General features: G+C 50.6%; 1 protein-coding gene across 2 annotated transcripts in view; it reads left to right on the forward strand.

Annotated features, from left to right (window-relative positions):
- Positions 1 to 23842, forward strand: part of PAX5 (paired box 5) — a 132902-nt gene that overhangs the window by 57167 nt on the left and 51893 nt on the right. The window contains exons 7-8 of one of the 2 annotated variants that reach the window (XM_042787599.1): positions 9858 to 9914; positions 13542 to 13671. In XM_042787599.1, the coding sequence (XP_042643533.1) occupies positions 9858 to 9914; positions 13542 to 13671 (187 nt within the window). The remainder of the gene's footprint in view (positions 1 to 9857; positions 9915 to 13541; positions 13672 to 23842) is intronic. The other variant, XM_042787600.1, reaches the window with a different exon arrangement.

Genomic DNA, 23842 nt, shown 5'->3' on the forward strand with positions numbered 1-23842 from the left:
GCAGCAGCATCGTCTTTGCAAAGAGCACCCTGCAGCTTGTGTGGTCACCCGGGGGCGTCTGTGTGAGCAGGGGCTGGAATTAAAACTTTGATTAAGCAAGGGAGGTGGGGAGAAACCCAGCTGGGATAACCCAAGGGATGCTTGCTCTCCTGCCCAGGCAGAGAGCTGGGGATACCCTGTGCCTGGGCTTAATGCCCCTTCCCATGGGTCCCTTCCTGCGGGTGACTGGTTCTTCTGCTTCATCTGGAAGCAGCGGGCAGCCTTGGGCTCAGGATTTCTCCTGCAAAATTTTCCAAGAGGCAACAGGGAGCGTTTCCAGCGGCGTGCAGTGCCAAAGAGAACGTGCTGCTGGAGGGTGCAGCTGGGGTTTCATCTCACTGACCCTGCTGTGCTAGAAAATCCTGGAGGTGCAGGTTATCCTGTAAGGAAACCCGCAGGCTGTTTCTTGTCCTTCTGGGTCGCTCTGTCTTAACCAGTCTTCAGTGAGTCGGAGCCTGAAGAAACGGAACAAAAAGCGAATAAAAAGAGCCACGGGGCCATGCCTGCTCCGTCTCTCTCCTCCCAGCAGCGTGTGGCCAAAGGAGCGCAATGAAACCACGCTGGGGGGAATGCAGTCTCAGGGATTTCAGGGTGTATTTGGAAGGCTGGAGCTCTCCCAGCACCTGGGACTATGTTGGGGAAGGCCCAGTGACAGTCTGGGTTTATGTGGATGCTGCTTCCCTCCGAGTATGCCGCGTCGGGCTTGCTGGGGCTCGTGCCCCTGCTCGCGTGGGTTTGTCTGGCTCCGGCGGGGCAGAGCGTGGGTCTGTTTCCTACCCAGAGCAGTCCTTGTTGCCTCCTCCCCTTGCCCCAGCAGCGAGGGGGGAATCCCAAAATACCAAGGTAGACAACGCCGTCAGGTATTGCAGTGCATTCCTGGTTTTGAACAACCCCCCTTTTTCCTCCTGACTGCTCTCGGATATGACCATAAGTGAAAATACAAATTCTTGAGCTAAAGGAAATGCCAGCCTTGCTGTGTCTAGAGCCACGACATATCCTTTGTCCTTGTCTCTTTTCTCTTTGCTCTGTATGGATGCAGTGGGGGATGTTTTTTCCCGCAGGTGGGGTCCTTGGTTTGTGCAGAGGGTTGTGTGGAGGGGGGTGTCAGTGGGGCACCATGGCTGGTGCCGGTGAGGAGGAGTGTGGCGTGCTTTTTCCTTGAGGATCTAGGGAAACAGTGTTTGGAAGTTGCAAGTTGACACTGTTTCCGTGGGATAACGCTGGCAAGGGATGCTTTGCCAGTCACCAACTTTCATCTCGGGTCTTTACACCGGTTTTACACGCGGAGCTCAGTGATGACAATGGAACACAAAGTCCTGCGAAAGCAGCGGGTGATCTCCTCCAGGAGACTCACCGCGTGTTCCGTAAGTGTTGTACAGAGGTGGGAAATTTAAGAAAAGCTTTCCCCTCTTACTATCTTGCCAGAACTGTCCACATTTCCTTGCAATTTGGGAGCTGGCTTTGAGTCATTGTACCTCTTCATCCATCATGTGTTTTGTGGTAAATAGCTATTCTTTTTTTTTCAGTTTAGAGAGATAAACCAGGTCTATCACATCAGCAAGTTTTAAATAGAACCCCACATTTGTCTTCAGCAGAGTCTTCCTTCCAAGGTTTCATGTACACCAGCAGACAGATAACGGAGAGTCTGTCATTACAGAAAAAGTCACAGGCAGTAGCCAGTCAAACAGTGGACTCTGCCCAAGAGCTGAAGGAGAGCAGTGATCTACTGGCCACCCATCAGATTTTCAATATCACATCAAAAAGCATAATGTATGAGTAAGATGAGTAGAATTATAATTGCTTATGTAGTCTTTGTCCCTTTGAAAAATAATACGGGAGGCATCCATGTACTTTAAAGTGTGTATGTACGTGATGCTCCGCTTGCATAGGAAAAGAGATCTGGAATTGTCCTGAAGCTGGTTTTCTCTGGGGAAAAAGACAAGGCCGTGTAGTGGCACTAGTCGGACAAAGTTATGTCATAACAAAATTGACTGACCTCCTTATGTCTGTGTTAGCACTGCAAGAGAGGGAGGGACAAATCTGTGAGTAAACATACTTGCCTGTTGATTTATTTAATGCCTGTCCTACTTGTGTCGTATTTGAGGGGCAGGGCTTGCACTGACTTTTGAAGAATGGGACAAGGCTTCTCTTCTTAGTCCTCAGTAAATGTCTGGATCCCGCAGGCTTTAAATAGTTTATAATACAATTTTCACCCTTTGGTTTAGAAATCACTGCTGTTTTACACTCATTCTGTTGGCTTTCTCTAAATCTGTCCATTGCTTTAAATCAAGAAAGACGGGTTCCACAAAGTATGCTTCCTACGCAGCTAGTGAATACCTGGAGATCTCCACGTGCTAAAGCATCTCTTAGAAGGAGCCAAACTCTTCACGGCGGTGCGCGGTGGGAGTGCAAGAGACGGGCCTGTGCTGGCACAGGAGGGGCTCTGTGAGGTCCAAGGGAGCTCTTCTTCCCCCCCGGGACAGTCAGGCAGGGCAGGGGTTGCCCTCAGGAGTTGTGCAGTCTCCATCCATGGTGATTTTCAAAACCCATCTGGATTTTTCCCTGAGCGACCTGGCCTGGCCCTGTACCTGGCCCTGCTTTCAGGGACCTCTGGAGCTTCCTTCCAACCGGGATTGTCCCATGGCCCTGATGTCCAGCTGCCTGCCGTCCGCCCCAGCTGTTACAGTGGGACTTCGGGAGACTTTGGTGCGGTTACAGCGGAAAACGGGAAGCGAGCGGTTTGGGTGGGGGAGCAGCACCCAGTTCTCACAGTGTGGAGGGTGAGGTGGAGAGCTGTCCGGGATGAGGCACCCGGGAGCCTAAGCAACACGCCCGGTGCAGATGCTGGATTTTCAGAAGAATGCCATAGTTTTGGGTTGCCATTTGTTTAGGAAGGGATTGAAAGAGACAACCTATGGAAGTGGTTGTATGATGGCAAAAAGCAATTGTGGAGCTAAGCCACTTCCAGAAAAAAAAAAAAAAAAAGGGCTAGTTTCAAAATTCTTCTCTGCTCATGTGAGTAGCGGCTGCTTAAAAATCTGGTGGCAGCAGAATGAAATGAGAAAAATAATTAAATCTGAAAGGAAGGAAGCTCTTACGCTAAGAGGGCAGCTTAAACATGTAGGGGAATGGCTGCAGCCCTGCTCCTCTCACCTTGAAAGTATAATTGAATAAGGGCAACCTCATAGAGTCAGGGTTTTCCCTGTGCGGGAGAAGTCCCCCCAGGGCTCAGAGCTGACCTGAGGTCCGAGTCATCCCAGAGAAGCCACGATCAGAGACGTTTCTGGGGGTCTGGGGAGCAGGAGGTGCTGGAGGCAGCAGTGCCTTTCTGAAATGGGAGCTGCGGAGCGGACCAGGCAGAGAAACTGCACTCGCCAGGCGCCGTGTTTGGCTAAGAGGGGCTGGCCAGTTACTGAGACCTGTCTAAATAATTAAAGGACATGATTAAGTAACAGATAAAATTACGGTACACAAGAAATTGTCATCAGATTACGTGCCTGATGAGTGGTTTTCAAGCACTGGCACGTTGTGAGGCTCCACACCAGCGGGAGTTTTGTGGAAGGCACACGCCCGTGTTTTTGTTCAGGCAAATGGTTGCTCTCTGTTTTTTGTGACTGTAGAGAAACGTTTGAAAATACCACCCCAAATAGACTTTTCTCCTTGTGATGTTTTACTGCCTGTGCAGCACCCGGGCATCCCCAGCGTAGCTGGCGTTTGAGTGGCAAAGCAGTGATTATTACAACAGGACCGTGTCTGTCTGGACAACAGAGAATGTTTTGATAAAAACTGAAATGTTTCACGGAAACCTGTGTGATTTTTCTGCACAGAAGGTCCCTTGCTGGAGCCTTTCACAGTAGTGAGGAGGTGCAGAGCCTCCGGCAGCGACAGGCTGTGGGTCTTCAGTCTCTTTAGCCAGAACCAGCTCCCTGCAGGTATCCTATGGGTCCCACGCTCGTTGATCATCCTGCCTCTGTTCTGCTTAACTTTCCATACCCGTGTGCAGATGATTTCTGAGGTTTCTAGGTGTTTTTCTGAGAAGCCAAGGTGCCCGTTTCCCCACCCCTAGGGCAGGGAGGGTGGACGGGGAGCTCAGAAGCGGGTCTCTCCAGGGTGGGCGATGCTGTCCTGCCTGCAGAACCCCCCTCCCCTTCCCTGCCAGAGCCTTGTCCCGAAGCCTCCGCACCCCAGACCTGCTGCCGGCCGGGTTTGGTCGTCAGCAGGTCTCAGCTAATTAGCAAAGGGGAAGAACAGCTCAGGATTTGCCCCGTGAGATTAGTGGGGTTTGTGCCTGTTAATCCTTACTGAATGTCCCGGCACAGAAAGCACTGCATCATCCCCTGGATTTTCCCCTGCCAAGCGCATCCGTTCGTGCAAAGCATGAAGGGGACGGGGGGTCCCCACACCTCTGCGACCCCCAAACCCCTTCCCTGGAACACCTTGTTTGCTGCACAAAACACTCTGGTTCAGGGATCCAAGCCCGGGGAGTCTCACCGGCCTCTGTCAGTGCGAGGGTTCCCCGCAGGGTTCGGTTCCTGCTGCCTCTCTAACCCCACGCCCCCGAGGACCTGTAACTGGAAAGCGCTTCGTAAATCTTCTGAAAACAATGTTTGTCCTCATGTTTCTGGCTTTTACCATAAACGCATCATAATGAAAACTGGCTTGCAGTATTGTGGCCCTTACCATCCCAGTCTTGGGTATAGGTGAAGAAAGGAAAGGAAAACTTGAAAATTAAGTTTGTTTTTTTTTTGTTTTTTTTGTTTTTTTTTTATTTTTAAATATTTTTAAATTAGTTCCATGCTGGATATTTGATAGGGAATTCGGCATTGTAGGGAAAGTTGCCACCCCCAAAACATAAACCAGAAGACTCTTGACCCTTGTAGGGTCAACAGGCTCCCAGGGGTACCAACAGGTAAAATGAAAATAGTTTCGGAAAGCAAAAAAATGTGTGTTTGCGTCCAGCTTTGAAACTGGACTTAGCAACGTGGCACAAAACACAGCAAACCCTGTGGCTTTCTCTGTTGGTTTTCACCTGGATAGAGGTTTGGTGCACCCGGAGCTGCAGCTTTGGCTAGCTGTGCGGCCTGGTCCGTGGTAAACGCTGCCCGATTATTATTTTGCCATAGGATCCTGCTCTGAAACCAGTTTATTGTGCACAATACCTAATATGGTACAGAGAGTGTTATGAAGGGATTCTCAGATGGCATTTGTGAAATAACCTTCAGATAGTTCACCTGAAAGCATTACAGAAATGCAAATGTGGTTCTGGCAGATTTGCACAAGACTTCTCGAGTCTCAGGAGCCGTCGGTGGGATGGGTCAAAGATCCGGCAATATTGGTGCAAACCTCACGCACGCTCCCAGTGTGCACTCATAATTCTGCTTCGTATTTCTCCGCAGGGAAGTACTTGACCGTGCTGCTGGTTGTGTTTTCTTCCCTGCTCACCCATGTCAGGCACTTCAGTGGAAGCCGTTGTGATGGAGGATCGGGCATTTTCCCTCCTCCTGGGGCTGAAATTGTTATTGTTGGGGGGTGAAAGTGTCCGGTTCCTGTCCTGAGAAACAGCAATATCTTGTGGCAGTGAATGACGCAGAGGGCTTACGTGCTGGGTTTACAAAAAGCAAACTACTTTTTCCACCGGGACGGGGTGTCTAATGCTTTATTTTAACTGGGTGTGTTAGGCTTTAACTCAACTGGGTGCCCCTTCTTTTGGCGTTAGGAGAAACACCCTGCGTGACTCGGTGGGAAAAGCTGGAGGGAAGCAAGCGAGGGGCTGCGCCGGGGGAGGAGGAGGAAGGCTGGGAGAGGAGAGGTTGGAGGGGGCTGGGGGAGATGCTGTTTTGGGCAGGGGGTGCCTGGGCGGCTGGCTGGGTGTGCAACGCCGGCAGCGGGGCAAGGCTCCTGCAAACTCCGTGTCGCCGTCTCTGCGCTCCTCGGTGGACGGAACGGAGAGGTTCTGGCACGGGAACGTCGGGGAAGAGCCCGTGCAAGGGCTGCGGAGGCAGGCGGGGCGATCCCGGAGCCTGGGCAGTGCTGAGGGGGACGGGTGGGAGCTGGGGCGAGCCGTTCCCTCCCGTGTCCTGGAGGAAGCAGGGCAGAGTCTGCGCGGAGAGAGGGGGCCACCCTAGCTCACCGGGTCCTACGTGTCCTCTTACTTCCCTTGGGCTGGTCCTGCCGTGGCTGTCTGTGGAGGTTTCTGCGTGCAGACCAGAGGAGGAGAGTCTGGTGGCCTCCTCTGCCCCAGCCCGGCGACCGGGATTGCCACGGCCAGTGAAAAGCTTGGTTGGAAAACACGTGCGAGGGGCTGCAGGTCTTTGCTTTCTCCCCACCAGACCTTCCGGGAGTGGTTGAAGGACTACGGGTGCGAGGGATGCTCAGTCAGGGATTTGGCAGGCTTACGGGTCCGTCGTCCCCCTGCTCCTCCTGGTACACACGCCCAGACACCCTGCGCGCCGCTCAGACCTTGCTTTTATTTAGTCTGCTAACTCCGACTAAGAAATAGTAATAACAATACTAAAAAAGGGGGATGATTTCAGCGGCAAGCATGGTCTGTTTTCCGTGCTGCTGTTTCGTGGGGTTTTGTTGTTCACCACGGGCAGCCTCGCTGGAGCGTGCGTGTGCGTGTGTGTGTGCACGGGTGTGATTTACTGGCCTGTGCAATGCCACATGTCTTTAAAATTACAGTGCCCATTTCCTGCTGAAATAATTTCTACAAAGAGAGTCTCCTATTACAGCAAGAGGAGCGTGGACGTCATGATTTATTATTATTTATGGTCCCAGGGCCTTGTTTATGCACGATGGGTTAGGTGCTCAGGATAGAAATGCCATTATGCAAATGACATTGAATGTCCTTACTGAGCCTAAATAATTTTTGTGTTGGACGATTAAACCTCATCTGTTATTGATATGGGCTGCAGTCGGGCTATTAAAGAGTCCCAACAGTACTTACTCCCAGTAATGGGAAAATTGAGAGGAAGAGGCTAAACAATTGCCTCAAGTGTGCCGTGATTGTCTGGTAGGAGTGGAACATAACGAACCCCCTGAATGGAAATCGTGTTTACTACTTAGGGATAAATAAAAAGGGAGAACATGCAATAAATTACGCTTTCTGATGTGAATCGGTGCAGCAGAGAATTTGCGTACTCTCAATTTGTTTATTTGAATAATTTTTATTTTTTTGAGGGGGGGTGGGGTGGCGGGGGTGGGATGTAGATGGCAGGAGCATCCAGGAAGGATTCCCGCAGCCCGTGCCCCTGGCCGGGTGGCTGGGGAGAGCCGTCCTCCTCGGGAGCCACGCTGCTGCCGCGCCGTCCGCTTTGACACAGCTGTGCGGTCACATTTTGATCAGTGTTGATAGCTTATGAATTCCAAAATTGACAAAATTTACAGAAAAATGAGGATAATCCATCTTCCTTAGCAGCCTGTCAGGAGCTGGCTATACTTCATAATCTTCAATTACAGATGCTATTTTCAGACATTTACATGCAGATATTAGAAGAAAATGAAAATGAGAAACAAAGAGCGAATGGAAATGCAGCTATTTATATGTATAAAAGAAAAACAACAGGTAAATTCTAGGCATTTAGATTGGATTTGGGTGTCCCTTTGGAAAATTGGAGAATGGCTGCGCCTGCTTATGGATTGCACCATGGAAATGTAAAACGTAGCATGTCATTTCCCACATGCAGATAATCTGAAGGCTGGGTCAAAAACAGGTCAGTTATTCTGAAGTATGAGGGTAAATGTGTTCATGGCAGGGTGCACCAGCTAATTCCCACTATCTTCAGAGGAATCTCTGGGGATGTGCACAATCCTAATTGGATTTGGGCTAAAACTAAGCACAGCTGTTAATTTTTTAAAAACATACATGTTTTGTGAAAGGAAGATTCAGAAATAATTCCATTTAAACCGAGGGAAAAAGGTTGTGCCTCTGAAATCAAACTTCCATGTCCTGTAAGGCAGCAAAATGCCCAACATCAACGAAAACAAAGGGAAACTGGGATTCGGCCCCAGTTAGCTGTGGCAATAGCTTTTCCTCCCAAGCAGAATTGCTTTTTCGGTGGCCGCGGTGGGTAGCGCAGGGAACGTGATGTAAATTATGACATGGAGGACTAGCTGGCGGGCGGCCGCGGTGAGGCTTTGATATATAGGTTTTCGGATGCCTTTCCCATCCGGATCCGAGGCGGCTGAGGAGGAAGGCGTTAGGATGGATTTTCCATTCCCATAAAATTTCAGGCAGAGCAGCACCGGTGCCCATGCAGCTGCGAGTGGTGCTGGGTTTCTGAAAGCCTGGGGAGATTAATTAGAGCTGCTTTGGATTAAGCTCTCCGAACCATATCTAATGTTACAAATTTCTCCCCTTTGTCAGGCTGAGGCGGGGGTTTCCGTGGACAGCCTGCCTGGCGCGCGCCTCTTCTGCCTTTATTTATTAATTTTAAAGTATTACGACGCGATGACCTGGAGATGCTAGGTATGAGGTCTGGCTCGCTGCTGCCCTGAGGGGCAAGCAGGCGGTTTGGCAGTTGTGACCTGGCGGTGTGTGTGTGTGTGTGTGGTGGTGGGGGGACAGCACTGCGCCTTTTGGAGATTTGGGATTGATGCCTGGCTGAAAGGAGGAGCTGCCTTGTGGGGTTTTTTTGGGTTTGGTTTTTTTTTTTTTTTTTTTTTTGGCAGTGAGGGCGCTCGGTGCTCTGTGTTGGGAGGGAGGGAGGGAAGGCAGCGCGCGCATCGAGCCCCTAAACCCCCAACCCAGTGCGTTGCCCTGACGGTCCAAGCCCCGGTCGTGATGCTGCTGCTGCTGCTATCCCGAGCAGCGCCGCGGGTCTGGGGGCTGGGGGGGGGGCCGTGCCAGCAGCAGGAGGGCACACGAGGCATCGCTTCGTGCCTGCCCGGCGTTTTGCAGGTGCGGTTGGGAAAAACGAGCAGCTGCGATAAGCAACACGTGCAAGTCCCGGCGGGTGCCAGCTGGTTCCTTTCGGCGGCTGGTTTTCAGTCTTGGCTCGGACTCTCGAGGGGGGCGCGGGGTCTGTGCCCCGCAAAAGGGACGGGGCAGGCGGGGGATGGCTGTGTCTCAGCCCACCCGGTTCCCAGCGCTGCCGCAGGGCTCATCCCACCCCGCGGGACCTCCCCGAGTTTCCCACGCCGGCACCCCAAAACCAGGCTGTTTCAGGGAGCGGTCTTGTTTCCCACTGCGCGTCCGCCTTTGCCTGCCACTTTGGGATAAAAGGCCAGGTAAATCGCGAAGAGAAAACCGCTGTACGTGTAAGGTGGGTTGGCCTGTGGGTGGGTCACGCTCAGGCCCGGAAAAGTGCAGGGTGAAGCGGTGATGGGATTACCGCCCGCCTCGCTACCTAAATTGTAGTGAAAACGCTACCGAAACACTCCTTCACCCTCTGCCTGCCCGTCACCTCCCCTGCCCAGTGCAGGTAATATTTAGAAATAAAGCTTTTGCAGTGGAGGTGGAGGTGAAGCTTCTCCCAGCGCAGCTGCCTTCCCCTGTGCGCTGTGCAGAGACCGGCACGGCGCAGCCCCCGCTGCCTGTGAGAGGGGATGTGCTGCTGCCCATGGGCGCGCAGAGACCACCCCTCTCCTCTCCACCCCAGCTGCTCCCCCGCCAGGCACCCTGCCTGCTGGGGGGGGGGGTGGGTGGGCAGCCCCAGCCCCCGGCCAGGCACCCAGGTCCCATCTGCACGAGCCGAGCGGGATGGGGAGCACACGAGACCCTCCCCTTACCCCTCCTTTTGGTTTGTCCTTCTCGGTCTCTCCTTTTATATATTCCTCGTTTCACATGTCTGTGTTTTCTCTCCTCCATGCTATGGCAGTGGTGCTCCATGCTGATGAGACAGTGCGTGGTACAACCGCAGGCAGTCATTTTTCAGGTAATTTCTAGGGTACTGAACACCCGACTCTTGCTTTTTCACCTACCGAGCAGCAGGTCGGGCTTCCCGCTGCGCGGGGAGGGACGCCTGCCCCGTGCCCGGCCGTCTCGGGCTGCTCCTCGCCGGCGGCTGTGCCAGCTCGCCGGTGGAGGAGCCGAATCGGAGACCCCTTTCTGCTGGCCCCCCCCGAGCGGCTGGAGAGGCTCCTGGGGAGGGCTGGCAGGAGGGTCTCGATGGGGCCGTGAGGTGAGGGGCTGCTCCACGAGCGCTGCCTCCCCGCCCCGGGGGTTTCCTCTCCTCTCCAGACGGGGTGTCTGGAAGGACGAGCTCTGCCTGGGGGGACCGGCAGAAGGGGGGATGCCGCCGTGCCCCTCGCCAGTGGGTCAACGCCCGGCGCTGCGAACCCGCGCTGCCGGTCAGGCTTGCTGCTTCTTCACGGGGTGCTGCGGTCCCCCCAACCCCTACGCGGGGGCGAGGGGGGCTGCAGACAGCACCCGCTGGTCGGTTGCTCCGCACCCCTGGGTCCCTGCTCCTTTGGGGCTAGAAGATGCCTTTTGCTGACCCTGCAGCACCGCACTGTTGGCAGCCGTACGTTTCCCTCCCTGCCCGCAGCTGCGTCCCCGCTGCTTTGTGGTGGGAGCTGTGGCCGCAGTGCGACACGGGGGGGTCACCCCTCTGCCAGGACTGTGTGTGTGTGAGGGGGGGTCAGTAGCCACCAGGGCTGGCCCTCAGCCCGGGCTCGCTCTGCCTGGGCGCTGGGAGCAGCAACGGTGCTTGGTGCGTGGTCGGTGCGGCTACTGGTGGCCCATTGCTGGTGGCTCTGAGGAGTGGGCATGGGAAGAGGGAAGCAGCTGGAAAATCCCTGAAAAACCCCACTATTCTTACCTCTGGGAAGGGCCACCGGGCCAGCACAAAAGGGGTGCAGCTCTGGTCTGCAGCAAGCTGCTGGGACCGAAAGTGGGGAGGGAACCCCAAATCTCCATTTCTCACGCCTCCGCCTCCTGCAGCAGTGCTGCCCAGGCGCGGACTTTCCCTCCACACCTCGCGGTTTGTGGATGCTGTGCTTTCTGATCGTCACGCTTCAGGGGTAGGACCTGGTCCTGCTTCCTCCCAGGTCAGCTCCTCGGACCCCAGAAGGGAAGCAAGCTGTGGTGTTTCCACATCTGCAGCCTGCTCCGGATTCCCGTGCCTGGGGTTTGCGGGCAGGGGCTCGGGCTGGTCCCGGTTGGGTTTGTGCGAGGAGCGACAGCCCCCAAAAGCCACTTTTGGCTGTGGGGTTTGGACGTGCCCCCCTTGCCCAGCCCCGCGTGTGACCCGGGCTGTGGCACAGCTGGATGCTTCACCCCAAACTACAAGCAGCCAGCTCCTGCTTTGTAAGCTGGAAGGCATGTTCACGCCCTGCCCGTGGGGAGCGGTGGATCAGTGTGCCATTGGAAGATACAAAGAGATTTTCTAGTCTGGATACGGTGCAGTTACGGCTTTCTTAGAGCAGCAGGGGTGAAATAAGGCGTCCTTCCCCAGGGAGTGGTGCGCGCTCTTCTCCACGCATCAGAAATACCAGGCAGCACTGCACAAGGACAGCTTTTCCCTCCTCTGTGCTGCCAGGCCGTCCCATGCCGCTCGTGCATCTCCAGCTTCCCGGGGTGCTTCAGCCGTGCTGTTGTTCCTCCGGCATCTTGTCAGATCAAGGCTTTGGGGAGCGAAAAAACCCGGGGCACATGCACGTGGAAGGCGGGTTGCGGACGCAGGGCAGCGTGGAGTGGTGTGGGATGGCTGAAAAACGCACCTGGGTAGGACGTGGAGTGAGAAGACGGAGCTTTGGTCGCACTTGTAGGAAGGAGAAAGCGTGGGACCGTTGCTGGCATCCTCCACCGAGGAGGGATGCTCCAGGGGCTGTCCTCCCCAGGGCGCAGCAGCGGGGCTGGGGCGGAGGTGTGGGCATGCAGTGTTGGTAAAAGAAAGGGTCTGGGTGTGTGAAGGCGAGGGAAGCGTGGGGACACGGCGGGTGTCGGAGGAGGAGTAAGCTGGAAGGTGTGAGGAATAGGGTGAGTTGAATGCAGAGGTCAGGGAGGGGCGTAGGGGATGGGTGGTTGCAGGTCCCGAGGAGCCGGCGGGGCGGAGGGGGGTGGCCAGCAGCTGGTCGCTGGCAAAATGTGTCTGACCCGCTCGTCTACGAGAGGTTTGCGTGTGGGGGATCCTTCGAGCTGGCAGGGCGCACTCGTGCCTCGTGCAGAGTGCGTCCTCTGAGGAAACACGCGTGTTTGCACAGGCCTGCTAACACTGGGTTAGCCGTGTAAATTAACTTCTGTTTGGCTGGGAGCTGGGCCACAGCGACACGGGCGGATACATCTGACCCAAAGTGCTGACCTCGTGGCAAATACCATATTTGTGCCGGCTCCGTGGGCGCTTCCGAGAAACTTGCAAGAGGGAGAAAGACATGTTCACTCAGATGATGTTTTTCACATCAGATCAGTTTTTGTTTCCTTTTTTTTTTTTTTAAAAAAAAAAAAAACCAAAAAAAACAGAAACATTTTTAATTTGGGCACTCAGAGTGTCCTGGGTTGCCCTACGTTGCTTCAGCTCTGCACAGCTTCTGCAGTGACTTAGCCTGCAGAAATACAGCGGGAATCACCCCCGCAGTGGTTGTTCTTCAGTTTTTGCTTGAATTCATTATCCTCTGGTTGTTACGGGTGTGATTATAATTTCACAAATAACGGGTTAAAACCTGAAGTGCAAATAGCAACAGGGAAGGGAGAACTTTGAAAGGACACTTCCAAGTTTTGTGTGAATGATCCTGACAATAAGAAATCATGGAAAAAGGCAAATGAAGATAAGTTTTCTGCTGTGTATATGGAAGTCCTTCTGGATGTATGGATTGGCCTCACCTGATGTAGGTTGCTGTACCTACATGGACTTTTACAGGGGTATAGGACAGAAACAATCTGGTTTCTGAGGACCTGTGCTCATTTACCGTAGCTTTAGCTAATGAGATTTAAAAATTCCCATGAGATGAGAGAGCATCCTTTCAAGAGTCAGGTGATTTATTTGTAAATAATTTGGTTTTAGAAGAAGTTGGCTATAAATCCATCCATTAAGCAAACACTTTTATTTATGTGCACTTTATTTCTTGTGAGATAATAAGGAAATGCAGCATTCCCAAGAAACGGGGGAACAGGGATACCCTGATCCCACCTGCTTATTAGTGTGTGTCTCTTCATCTGCCACCACTGAAATTAGGAGGGTTCAGGTTAACTGGCACGAACGTTTTTCTCTAACAAGAGAGTAACTTGCACTCAGCCATTACAGCCTCCAGTTACTCTACAAAATTTCCTGTTTAAGGAAAGCCTGGTTACATATTGGTGAGTTTGGCTTAGGTTTTGTAAAGTAAACCCATTTTGGTGTTCTCTGAGAACATCGGTGATAAGCGCAGACCCACTTATCGATCATTTTGCGTGCTTAGCAGCCCCATGTAAATGGGTATTTCCTTTAAAACTGACTGAACGAAGGATTTCCTAGTTCTGTATTGCATCTACTTTTTGTCATACAGGCAAAAGCGCGTGAATAGCAAATTTGTTATAGCTAAAATGCCTTTTTTTTTTTTTTTTTTTTTTTTTTTTTTTTCCCTAGGCAACTGAATACTCAGCCATGGCATCATTAGCTGGTGGATTAGATGACATGAAGGCCAATATAACCAGCCCTACTTCTGCAGATTTGGGAGCGAGCGTTCCTGGGCCTCAGTCATATCCTATCGTCACAGGTAAGCAGTTTCCCAACGCCGATACGTGGTGTGAGGTGCGTCGTGTGCCCGCTGCGGGGTGATGCCCTTTATGGAGGAGTTGTGTCCGATGTGGAGTCATTTGCTCAAAAAGTCTCTTTTTAAGTGCTATTTCCTAGCAGCTCTCTCGCAAGTCAGGCGCGTGGCTTGTGTAAATCAGTAGTGTTCGCTTGGCGCCAACAGATGAAGCACCCATCCCTCTTGTACGGGAAGGGACGCGCCCCCCACCCCAACCCTGCACCCCGAGCACCAGCATGTGACCGAAAAGCAAAATGCTTCCCTCTGCTTTTGGGATTTGTTGATCATTTTTCGTCAAGGCGTCTGGCGTGTTTGACTGGATGGGGTTTTTTAGGACAGTTCAAACTAGCCTGCATTTTGGATGCTTTTGATTCTTACAGATGCTCGTGTTTTACACCATTTCTGGAATTGTAATTAATGCACTAGGACTGTGCATTTAAATAAAAAAGCAAAGGTTGTTTCCGCAAGGGATGCAGCATCATCTGCATTTATTTAGCAGGCATAAGGTGAGACTTAAGGAACATCTAGAATTCGATAAATGCTTTGCTTTGGTCCCCTGGTTATTTGGGACCGACCACATCGCTTGGAAGGAAGTTGCCCAAGTGGCAAAGAAATTACAATGTTGTGTCCTGAAGCAATTGTGGGAATCAGAAAAAAAAAAAAAAAAGAATTTTAAAATTTAAGGCTCTGTGTTTCATATGCATGTTACCTCTGTGTGTTACTTCTGTTCCTGTGTCTAACCCGTGCGGATTTCATCAGTGGATATTCTCCATTTTGCCAAAGATTGGATTTCCTTGTTTATTTTGTTGCTGAAAGGGAAGGTAATACTGTTTTTTGTATAGTATTATTGTAGCTTGGAAGCACTATGTTCGCATCTAGCAGGAGAATAGTTTTGAGAACAAATGTTACAAGATTGTTTTAACCCAATATAGCATCAGCCTTTGGATCTTCCTGCAAACAGTTTAGGAGCATTCAAAAGAAATTAGAGAGTTACAGGAACCGTAAGGAAATCCAAGTTTACCTTGAAGTGTGGGAGGGGAGAGGCTTCTTGAACTAACTGTCTGGTACTGGGTGGGTGGTTTGAGCAGTAGATTCATAGATAAGAAGGGTGTCTAAGGGTGGATGGAGGGACAGAAAGAGGGATTTCTGTACAGGTGTGGCTTGTAACGGGTAGGGAGATGGGGCATAGAGATATATAGAGAGAATTGTAGAATCATAGAACCGATGGGAGCCGTGTCAGCGGGGGGAAGGAGTGACTGAGCTGCATCGTCACGGGGCGACGGATGGCGGGGCCAGAAGGCGACTGAGAAGCTGAGTGCTTGCTTGCTTCTGTCTTCTTCTAAGGTCTTCACCCGGACAAAATCAGGCTCAGCCGAGAGCTGATGTTTGAGTTAATACTCCAGCTCTTTTGCGCGGGTTTAAGCACTCCTCATGCTCCTTACTTTACTACTTCCTTAGAGTTTGGTGGGCTGAGCGATCACGTCTGTTAGAGCAAAACTGACCGCAGAAGTGACACTGTGGAGCTCGTTACAGATTTCACGTGTGTTCTCCCCACGACATTACCTGCACTTGAGCAAAAGTTCCAAATGTTAAATTTACTAGTTCTCATCAAAAACGTGGAGCAGTCTTTATGAGTAGCAAGCCTAGAAAAAACCTGCCATTGGTCTTAAATGTGACAGGATGAGAGCTATAACAGAACACGTTTTACAAGGCAGTAGGTATTTATATCTTTAATTTGATATTGCTGTAGAGTTTTCTAACACCTGCATTCATAAAACTTAGATTTACACAAGCATATCAAAACCCTTTAAAACCTATGCCTTCTGATATATTCTTGGAGAAGATTGTCTGACCGTTATCCTCCCTTTTCTTTTCCTAACACCCATAGCAACTGTTTTGTGCTGCTCGTGCTCTGGGAGCACCCAGAAGCCCCCAGCATGGTCTGGGCCCTGTAGCACAGGGCATACACGATACGACTGAGCCACATTCTCTGCCCCGAGGCTTTCCTAACATCCCAACAAACTGAGGAGACGTGCAGACTGTTGGGGACAGAAGGATTTAAGCAGCAAGCCATACTTTGTAATGTGCAAGGCATGTAAGTTATGGTGCACTTGGTGATGCAATTCTCACTGTAGATCGACTTCTCCATTTTATCCCCAAAATTAACTCGCTTTTTCAGTCACTCCTCTTTCCCCACTCCATTTCACTGGGGGGACAGGGGATTTGGAAGAGGAGACACATGTATTGATCCTTTTTCACTTACAGCCAAAAGCTGCATATTGCTAGTGGCCTTGCATCTGTAGTAAATATCACTGAAAATTATAAGGAACCGGGCAATGGTGGTTATGAGCACAAGGTCCAACAAGGTTTGCTAACACATCACATACTCTGCCTTACGGGAACTTATTTGTCATTTGTGATCTGACCAAAGCAGTGATGAAATTCAGTGGTTTAGTGATCCTCAGCTGGGGCCGGGGTGGGTGGTTGGGTTTAGGGGGTGGATAAGTCAGACAGCACCTGGAAGAGGTCTAGCTTTGTACCAGCCCTGCTGTGGTGGCCAGGAACTGGCTCACGAGAGAAGTCCTGCCAGAGCCAGGTCCTGGCCCTCAGCCCCTTGGCTGGCAGGCAAGAGCCTGAGCCTCGCAGATCCGTGGTGGCGTTTCTCCCATGAGCTGCTCCTCGCTGGAGGAGGAATGGCCAACCAGATCTCCAGTCTTTTTTTGAGATTCAGAAGGTTGGGTTGCTTTTAATTTCTTCACCCTTTTTTGAGTGTTTCCACTCCTTCTCATTCCAGACAGCCTGTCCTGCAAGGTGTCCAAGCAAACTGAGAGCAGGAGACCGAAAGCCTTGGGGGACAACTTGCTTCGGTCATGCTAGGTAGTATGTTCTCAGCTGTAAAAGTGAGACGTGGCTGGATAAAGCCCCACAAAACGTCCAGAGTCTGTGCCTGGTAGTGCTAATGGCTTGAGAAGTTGACTTCACTTCTGAGTTGACTTCCCAGATTATTAGCACTTCTGTAACAGCTTCAGTGTCACAAAACCAAGAACTACTTAAAACACTGGTAGTATCCAGGAGAGTCTGTTAGTGTTAAACTTTGTTTGTACCACGAGCTCTTCTGGTGTGCGTGGAGCAGAGCTGTGAACGTGCGATTGCGTGATTACAGAGAGTGGGGCTGTTGCTGGGCATAGTGCTGAAAGGCCGCATTTATGGGGCCAAAGAACTTGAAATATGACATACAGGAGTTTGAGCCAAGAACACTTGTGTCCTTTTCATATCTGGCATCTGCCGCTCAAGCTTAATCAGTTTTTATGAGAAAGTCTGGAGACTTTCTGGGCTGCCATATGTGGAGAGACCTGAGTCTAGTTCATCTTGTCAGTCTTAAGTCTGTAAAACAGACTGTAAAAGAATTTAATGCAAACAAAGCTAAGCACTGAGGTCTTAAGTGAATTATCATCACAATCTTTCGTTGTTCTTGTAGCCCGGCTGTGGTGTAGGCAGCAAAGCAATGTTGAGGGTTGAGATGCAAAAGATCCTCTGTGCATCTGTTGGTAGAAAATGTAAAATTTCTATTTCTTAGCAAGCTGGTAGATCAAAATATTTGGGATATTTCTTGAAGATGAGAAGATTGCTTAAACATTGGCATTCATGCCAGTTCTTGTTGCTAGAAAATGTCTGAGGAAAAATTTAGTGACAGTTCTCAGTACCGCTTCATCCCCCATCTTCATTGTGTTATGGACCACCAGCCAGACCTCTGATCAGAGAACCACTTGGTTTCTCTGCATCATTTTTATGTCACGTTAATATTAAGTTTAAAAAAAAAAACAAAACAAAAAAACCCCAAACCAAAGCCTTCCCTTATTGTTTGTTGCCACGGTCTGTAAGCGCTCTCTCCATTTACAAGCCAGCGACACGTGCCCAGCTCGTTACTGCTGTAGTCAGCAGTTTCCAAGCAGCCTGTGGTTGTTACTAATTACCTGCAGATGCATTTTCCCCGCTCCGGCTTGCCGGTTCCAGCGTGGCCGGCACCCCTTTGAGAGGACAAAGCCGTGCTAACCCGACACCTTCTCGCGACCTGCCGTCGGCTCTCAGCCGCCCTCGCCCCCGCGGCCGCTGAACGGTTCTCTCCGGTGAAAGAAGCTGTGCAGAGTAAAGTCGCCTCAGTTTTGTTCCCCTCTGGCAGGTGCTGGAGTGCGGGAGCTTGTTCTTCTCCCATGCTGGGACGTCTCCGTCACCCTTCGCGCGCTGGCTCTCCCCGTCGCTGCCAGGGCACGCTGCCTCCCAGCCCGATGAGCGTGTCCTGTTGCCGCTGTGCTGGCGAGCATCTCACAGCCCATACACCCGTGCAGGGAGAGACCAAGACTCTGCCAAACACAGACAGGTTGTTCTTTGTCCTGCGCACTCCACCCTGTAACCGCGCCATGGGAGGAGTGTTCCCTTACGTGCCCCTTTGTGGGGTCAGTCTTGGAGGCAACGGCCCCGTGGAGCCGCATGCACTGGCTTTCCCGCACAGTTTTCGTGCACGTCAAAAAGGCGAGAAGAACGGAACAAAACCAGGAGCAGAGTCAGTTTGCCATCTGGAGGGATGGGGAGGGAGACACATTCTGGATGGATTATCTGCCCTGGCTTGTGTAGCTGGACTCAGCCACCAGACAAAACCGATCCCAGACTTCAGGCTGAGCTGGACGTGGAGCGAACGGGGCAGATGCATCTGGCTGAGCAGACTCCTCCACTCCAGGAGGTATCAGCTGGACTTTTTCCTTGGTGTGGGTGCATCCAACAGCTCAGATGTGGTATATTATGCCAGGTAGTTATTTTTTCATAGGTGGCACAGGTCTGTGGCTAATGCAGGTAAAAGGGATATGTTTAGCCTTCCATATTCCTGCATATTTTGTCAAATTTTTGTGGTTAGGAAATGAAAATGCTAAAATGAGATAAATGCACATCAAAAGATGGGCTGTTTTTTGCCACTGTTCTGCTGTAGCATGCAGTCCCCAGCAGCCTCTCAGCAAGTTTTTCCATAGGGGCACTCAGACTCGTAGGAGGAGTCTGTTTCCTGACTCTTCATCCTGCTCCACTCATCCCTTCAGGCGGTGACTGCCATTTGTAGGCCACAGTTTTGCCAGGTTTCGTTGAATGGCAGACATTGTCGCTCACTTCTGAATCTAGGCGCGAGATGGTGGCACGGCTGCTGGACTGGAAACCTTGCCAAAAACGGATCGTCCCTGAGCGGCTCAGCGTTTGCAGCCAGCGTGGATTCGGCAGCCTTCAAAAGGAGGAAAAGAGCCGCTCCTCTAAAATCCCAGGCTGATCTCTTGCCAGGATTAAACACTGGTAATACTTAGCATTTAGCTCAATGCAATCCGAAAGGCCTTCTTTGTTTTTTTAACAAGAAAACAAGTGGCATGTAGGGTGCAGGTCACCTCCAGAAGAATGGCAACAGATCCTTCTCGACCTATGGATGGAGGATTCATCCTGAGCAACCCTAGACACCAGCCGTTGGGTGTAGGAGCCTGGAGATGCCTTCCTCTCTCCACAGGCTAGAGCTCAGGCATTGAGTTTGGACTAGACATCTACTTTTTGCATCACCCCAGTAAGAGGGTCTTATAACGGAATTGATCATGATACTCCCGATCAAAAGGTGCTTTGAGCTTTGGTCTCTAGAAGACTCCTGATTAGGGAGGGTCAAGCACTTTTTGAGCTGATGCTAAGGAGGGGTTGTTTGCCAGCGGCGGGACCAGAGTGCACCTAGCACAGGGCAGGAGCGGGAGCAGCCAGCCGATGCAGCAGTTCGTGCAGGAGGACGCAGGGGAGGGGGCCAGGAACCCTGTGCGCATGCTTGGAAGTGGTGATGGTGTGCCCTGCTAGAGCTGGGAGTGTGTGCTTGGGAAGGGGAGGCACACAGAGGGAGCCTTCCCCTGTGCGTCGGTATTTGGTGGAGGGCGAGCAAAGCGAGTGGAGGCAGGCTCTTCTCGGGGGTGCGCAGTGACCGGGCAGGAGGCCACAGGCACAGACTGAAACACGAGAAACTCAATTTACGCACGAGAAGAAACCTTTCTGCCTTCGGGGATGATCAGACACTGGCAGAGGTTGCTCAGAGAGGCGATGGAGTGTCCATCCTTGGAGATGTTCAAAACCTGATCTGACATAGTCCTCGTCAGCCTGCTTTGGGTGACCCTGTTCTGAGCAAGAGAGTTGGAGTAGGTGAACTCCACAGCTTCTCTCTGTTTCGGCGGTAGGCACAATGCTTCCATACTGCTGGGTAAGAGCTGTATGTCACTGCCTCTTTGGTGGGACTGTGCCCAGGGTAGCTCTAGGACAGTCTGCAGTCCATGGAGCCGGGACCACTGGTACCTTCTGAGGGTCTGCCTCTACTGGGAAGTGCCTGAAAGAGGAGTAGGTGGGTGAGGAAGCTGTCTCATCCGTTTATTTTGCTCTGTCTGTACAAGTGTTTAAAGGAACTTTCTTTAGACATGTCCTGGTTTTGGCTGGAACAGAGTTAATATTTCTTCTCAGTAGCCGGAATATTGCTGTGTTCTGCATTCAGTGTGGATTTGGTATGAGAAGAATGTTGATAACACACTGATGCTTTTAGTTGTTGCTGAGAAATCCAGGACTTTTCACCTCCCCACGTCCTGCCTGTGCGTGGGTGCACAAGGAGCTGGGAGGGAGCACGGCCAGAGCACTGGACCCAAACTGAGCAGTGAGATATTCTGCACCGTGTAACGTCATACTCACTGTATAGAGGAGGTGCAGCCAAAAGGGGGGGGTTTCTCTTGCTTCTGGGATTGTGTTTTTGGGATCTTGGTATTTTGGGATCACTGGCCAGGAACAGGCTGGGTATCACTTGGCGGGTGGAGAGCAATCACATTGTGCATTGCCCGTTTATACTTTCTATTATTTTTATTGCTTTATTTTATTTCCATTATTCCACCGTTTTTATCTACCTATGAGTCTCCCTTTACCCTTCCAATTCCCTGCTCTGTCCCCTGGGCACAGGGAGGGTGAGCGAGTGGCTGCGTGGTGCTGGGCTGCTGGCTGGGTTCAAACCACAAGATACCACAAAATGTGAAAGAAAAGATGGATGTTTTGCTTTCACTTGTTTTGCTTTGTTTGGTGGTTTGTTTGTTGGGTTTTTTTTTTTTTTTGGTTTGTTGTTTTGGTTTTTTTGTTTGGTTGGTTGGTTGGTTTTTTGTTTTTTTTTTTTTTTTTTCTTTTTTTTTCCTCTTTTTTCTATCCTTCCTCATCCCTGGCTCTCTACCCACCCAGCAAAGACACCAGCCCTCAGAAGCTTTTGCTGGGACTCTTGACCTGGCTGAAGCTGTCCGCTGAACACCGTAAGAGCTGTGTCCCTCTGGGAGCGGCTGGGAGAGCGTCAGGAGAAGAGGGGACAAAGGGCTTGTTTAAGCAGCTTGGAATCTGGCCTGTTTCATTCTATGGCTTTGGAAAATAGGTATCTTAGGGGGTGGACCAGAGGAATCAAGAGCTTAGTCTTAGTGAGGAGCGGTGGGTGGTGCGGCGTGTACACCTAGGTCAACGTGGGTAGGTAAGGGTGGAAACGGTCGCGGGCTGAGCCCCGTGGTGAAGGTCTGGGTGCGCCCCGGGGGAAACGCCGCCCTTCTCTGCCGCGTCTTGGCTGGATCCTGAGCGCTCATCCCACACCAGAACCGAGCCCCCGCCTCTCCCCCAGCGGTACCGTCTCCGTTCCACTGCCGAGCTGAAGGCAGGGGTCCGGCGGATGGAGGGAGCTCCTTCTCCTGCCCCGGCCCCCCTGCGCCCGCTGGAACTGGTGCCGAAAGGAGCCCGAGGGGCTGCTCCGAGCTTGGCCTAAGCCTTATCTGATCGGCCTTCCGCGGGCCGTTTCGGTGATGTTCTGAGACAGCTAAGCGCGTGTCGTGTCCAGCAGAGACGGTAAGGAGAAGCTTGGAAGCAAAAGTGAATGTCCCAATACATTCCTCCGAGGACTACCTAGTGAAATAGGACTTTGCACTCTTTCTTTGGCACCTGATGTTCACGGCGAAGACAACCCTTGGTTTAGAGGTGTGAAAGAGTGGTACAGGGTCAATATTTCATTAATGTGAAGTCAAAAAGTCTCTTAATAATGCTGGGAAATGCATTGTGAAATTTGATGTTGTTGATTCCTGGGGGAAAAAGAGGATGTTTGTTTTAATTTATATCCTACTATAGTCAAAAAACAAAAACAACAACAACAACAACAACAACAACAAAAACCAAACAAAAAAAAAACAAAACAAAACAAAACAAAACAAACAAACAAAAAAAAACAAAAAACAACCCCCCAAAATCTTCTGTCTAGTTGATTCTGCAGTTGTAGATTGTTTATTGTTGTGAATTTAGGTCTAAACCCAGGTCTTGCTGACCACGGTGAAAGTACTTGATTTCATTAGGAAACGCAATTTGTCGCTTAAATGCCTTTGCTACTTGGAATTTTAGGAATGATGTAGCAGTGGACTCTCTCCACTGATTTCTCACCGTTTGGGTCAGTGGTGTCTGGTCATTCCTGTAGTGAGATTTCTGGGTGGAAAGGAGAAGGCACCTGCAGAAGGTGACTTGTCCCATGAATTTCTGGATATTAACTTAGGGATCCCCAACAGAAGGTACCTGTTTCTTTCCAACGACTGCTGGGGGAACGGGGAGCACTTAGCTTAATCTAGACCTGCGCGGGTGGGATGGACCTGCGCCTGAAAGCCCTGGAGGGAATCGTTATCCAGCTGATGTTTGCTGAAATACTGGTAAGCAGCAGTTTCACAGCTGTGTTTTCACTAGCTGAATGAAAGGGTTTCAATTATTTTGATTTCAAATTTAAAAATATTTGCAGTTTTTTAATGAAAAGTAGTTTCAAAGTGAAAAATTTATACTTCCTGTTCCAACTCTCTGAAATAAGAGTAAAGTAACACTTTCACAATTCCTTCTTCCTTTATCACTTTTTTTCCCTTTTTTTCTTTTCCCCCTAAAATCAACACAGTTTTGAAAGGAAAGAAAGATGTTTGGTTTTGTTGAAATTGCTTTTTCGCCTGGAGAAATGCTCTGTTTTTTTTTGTTTTGTTTTGTTTTGTTTTGTTTTATTTTAATTTATTTTGCTAATTGTAGTAGCAACAATAAAAAGTCTTCTTCTGAGGCCATTATGTTTTGGTCATATAATCTGTCTCTATGTGGAAATGTTGATCAGTGTTTAAACATTATCACCAAATTATACTTTAATTTCTGTGGGACTGTTTTGAAGTGCAAATCGGTGTTGGTAGATGGCTGGTTTCTAGTGCAGCATAATGCTAGATTTACAGCTTAGTCTCTACATTTAATAGATAAAAGTGCAGATGCATTTTCCAATAATCTATTCGTCACTCCCAATAGGGCCTGTCATGTTAAAGACTTGAAAAAAGGCCACATAAACTCCCGTGGAAAGGCAGCCAATCTGAAAAACAAAAGTGTCATTTTTAATGACAGGACAGAGTCTAACTGAAACACTGTTGAATTTTTCCATTTTTATGAATTCTTATCTTGCCATTAAATAAGAACAAGCGCATTTGAGAAAGCAAACGAGGCCACTTGTACCCCACTAAGACCCAGGCTATTAACTGCCTCTTTTGATGATGTACAGCCTGACTCTGCTGGGAGATTGGCTGTGGATTTAAACGTTGAATTTAACTATGGTAAACATGTTTTGGTGCAAAGCATGTATAATAACAATTTGCATTTACATAGCATCTTTTACTTAAGGATTTTGCAATCTCTAATTAATTAAATCCGTTTCCCCCTGCCCCCAATACCGCTGTGGTGTGGATAATAAATACAATTTTAAACTGAGCAGCTATGGCAGGAGGATTAAGACAAGAGGGTTCTGGTGCCCCCGCGCTGGTCCTGATTGTGGCGGGGCTGGGGCTTGTTCTGCAAACGCGCTCACCCCAGCCCGAAACGCCCTGAAAAATAACCCAAACGGGGCATCAAACCGGGTGGGAAACGCTCTGCCAGCTCCACCCGCAGCGTCTCCCACCGGTGTTGGGGTGTGGGGGACGCTCGCCCATGGCCGTGCCCCCCCGGGGGGCTTCGGGGGCTCCGCGCTCGGCCGTCTCGCTGCGTGAGGGCATCAACGGCCAGTTCAGTCCACAGACGGCATTTT

Source organism: Tyto alba, unplaced genomic scaffold (genome assembly GCF_018691265.1).
Source record: "Tyto alba isolate M040663 unplaced genomic scaffold, T.alba_DEE_v4.0 Super-Scaffold_13, whole genome shotgun sequence".
NCBI lineage: Eukaryota > Metazoa > Chordata > Aves > Strigiformes > Tytonidae > Tyto > Tyto alba.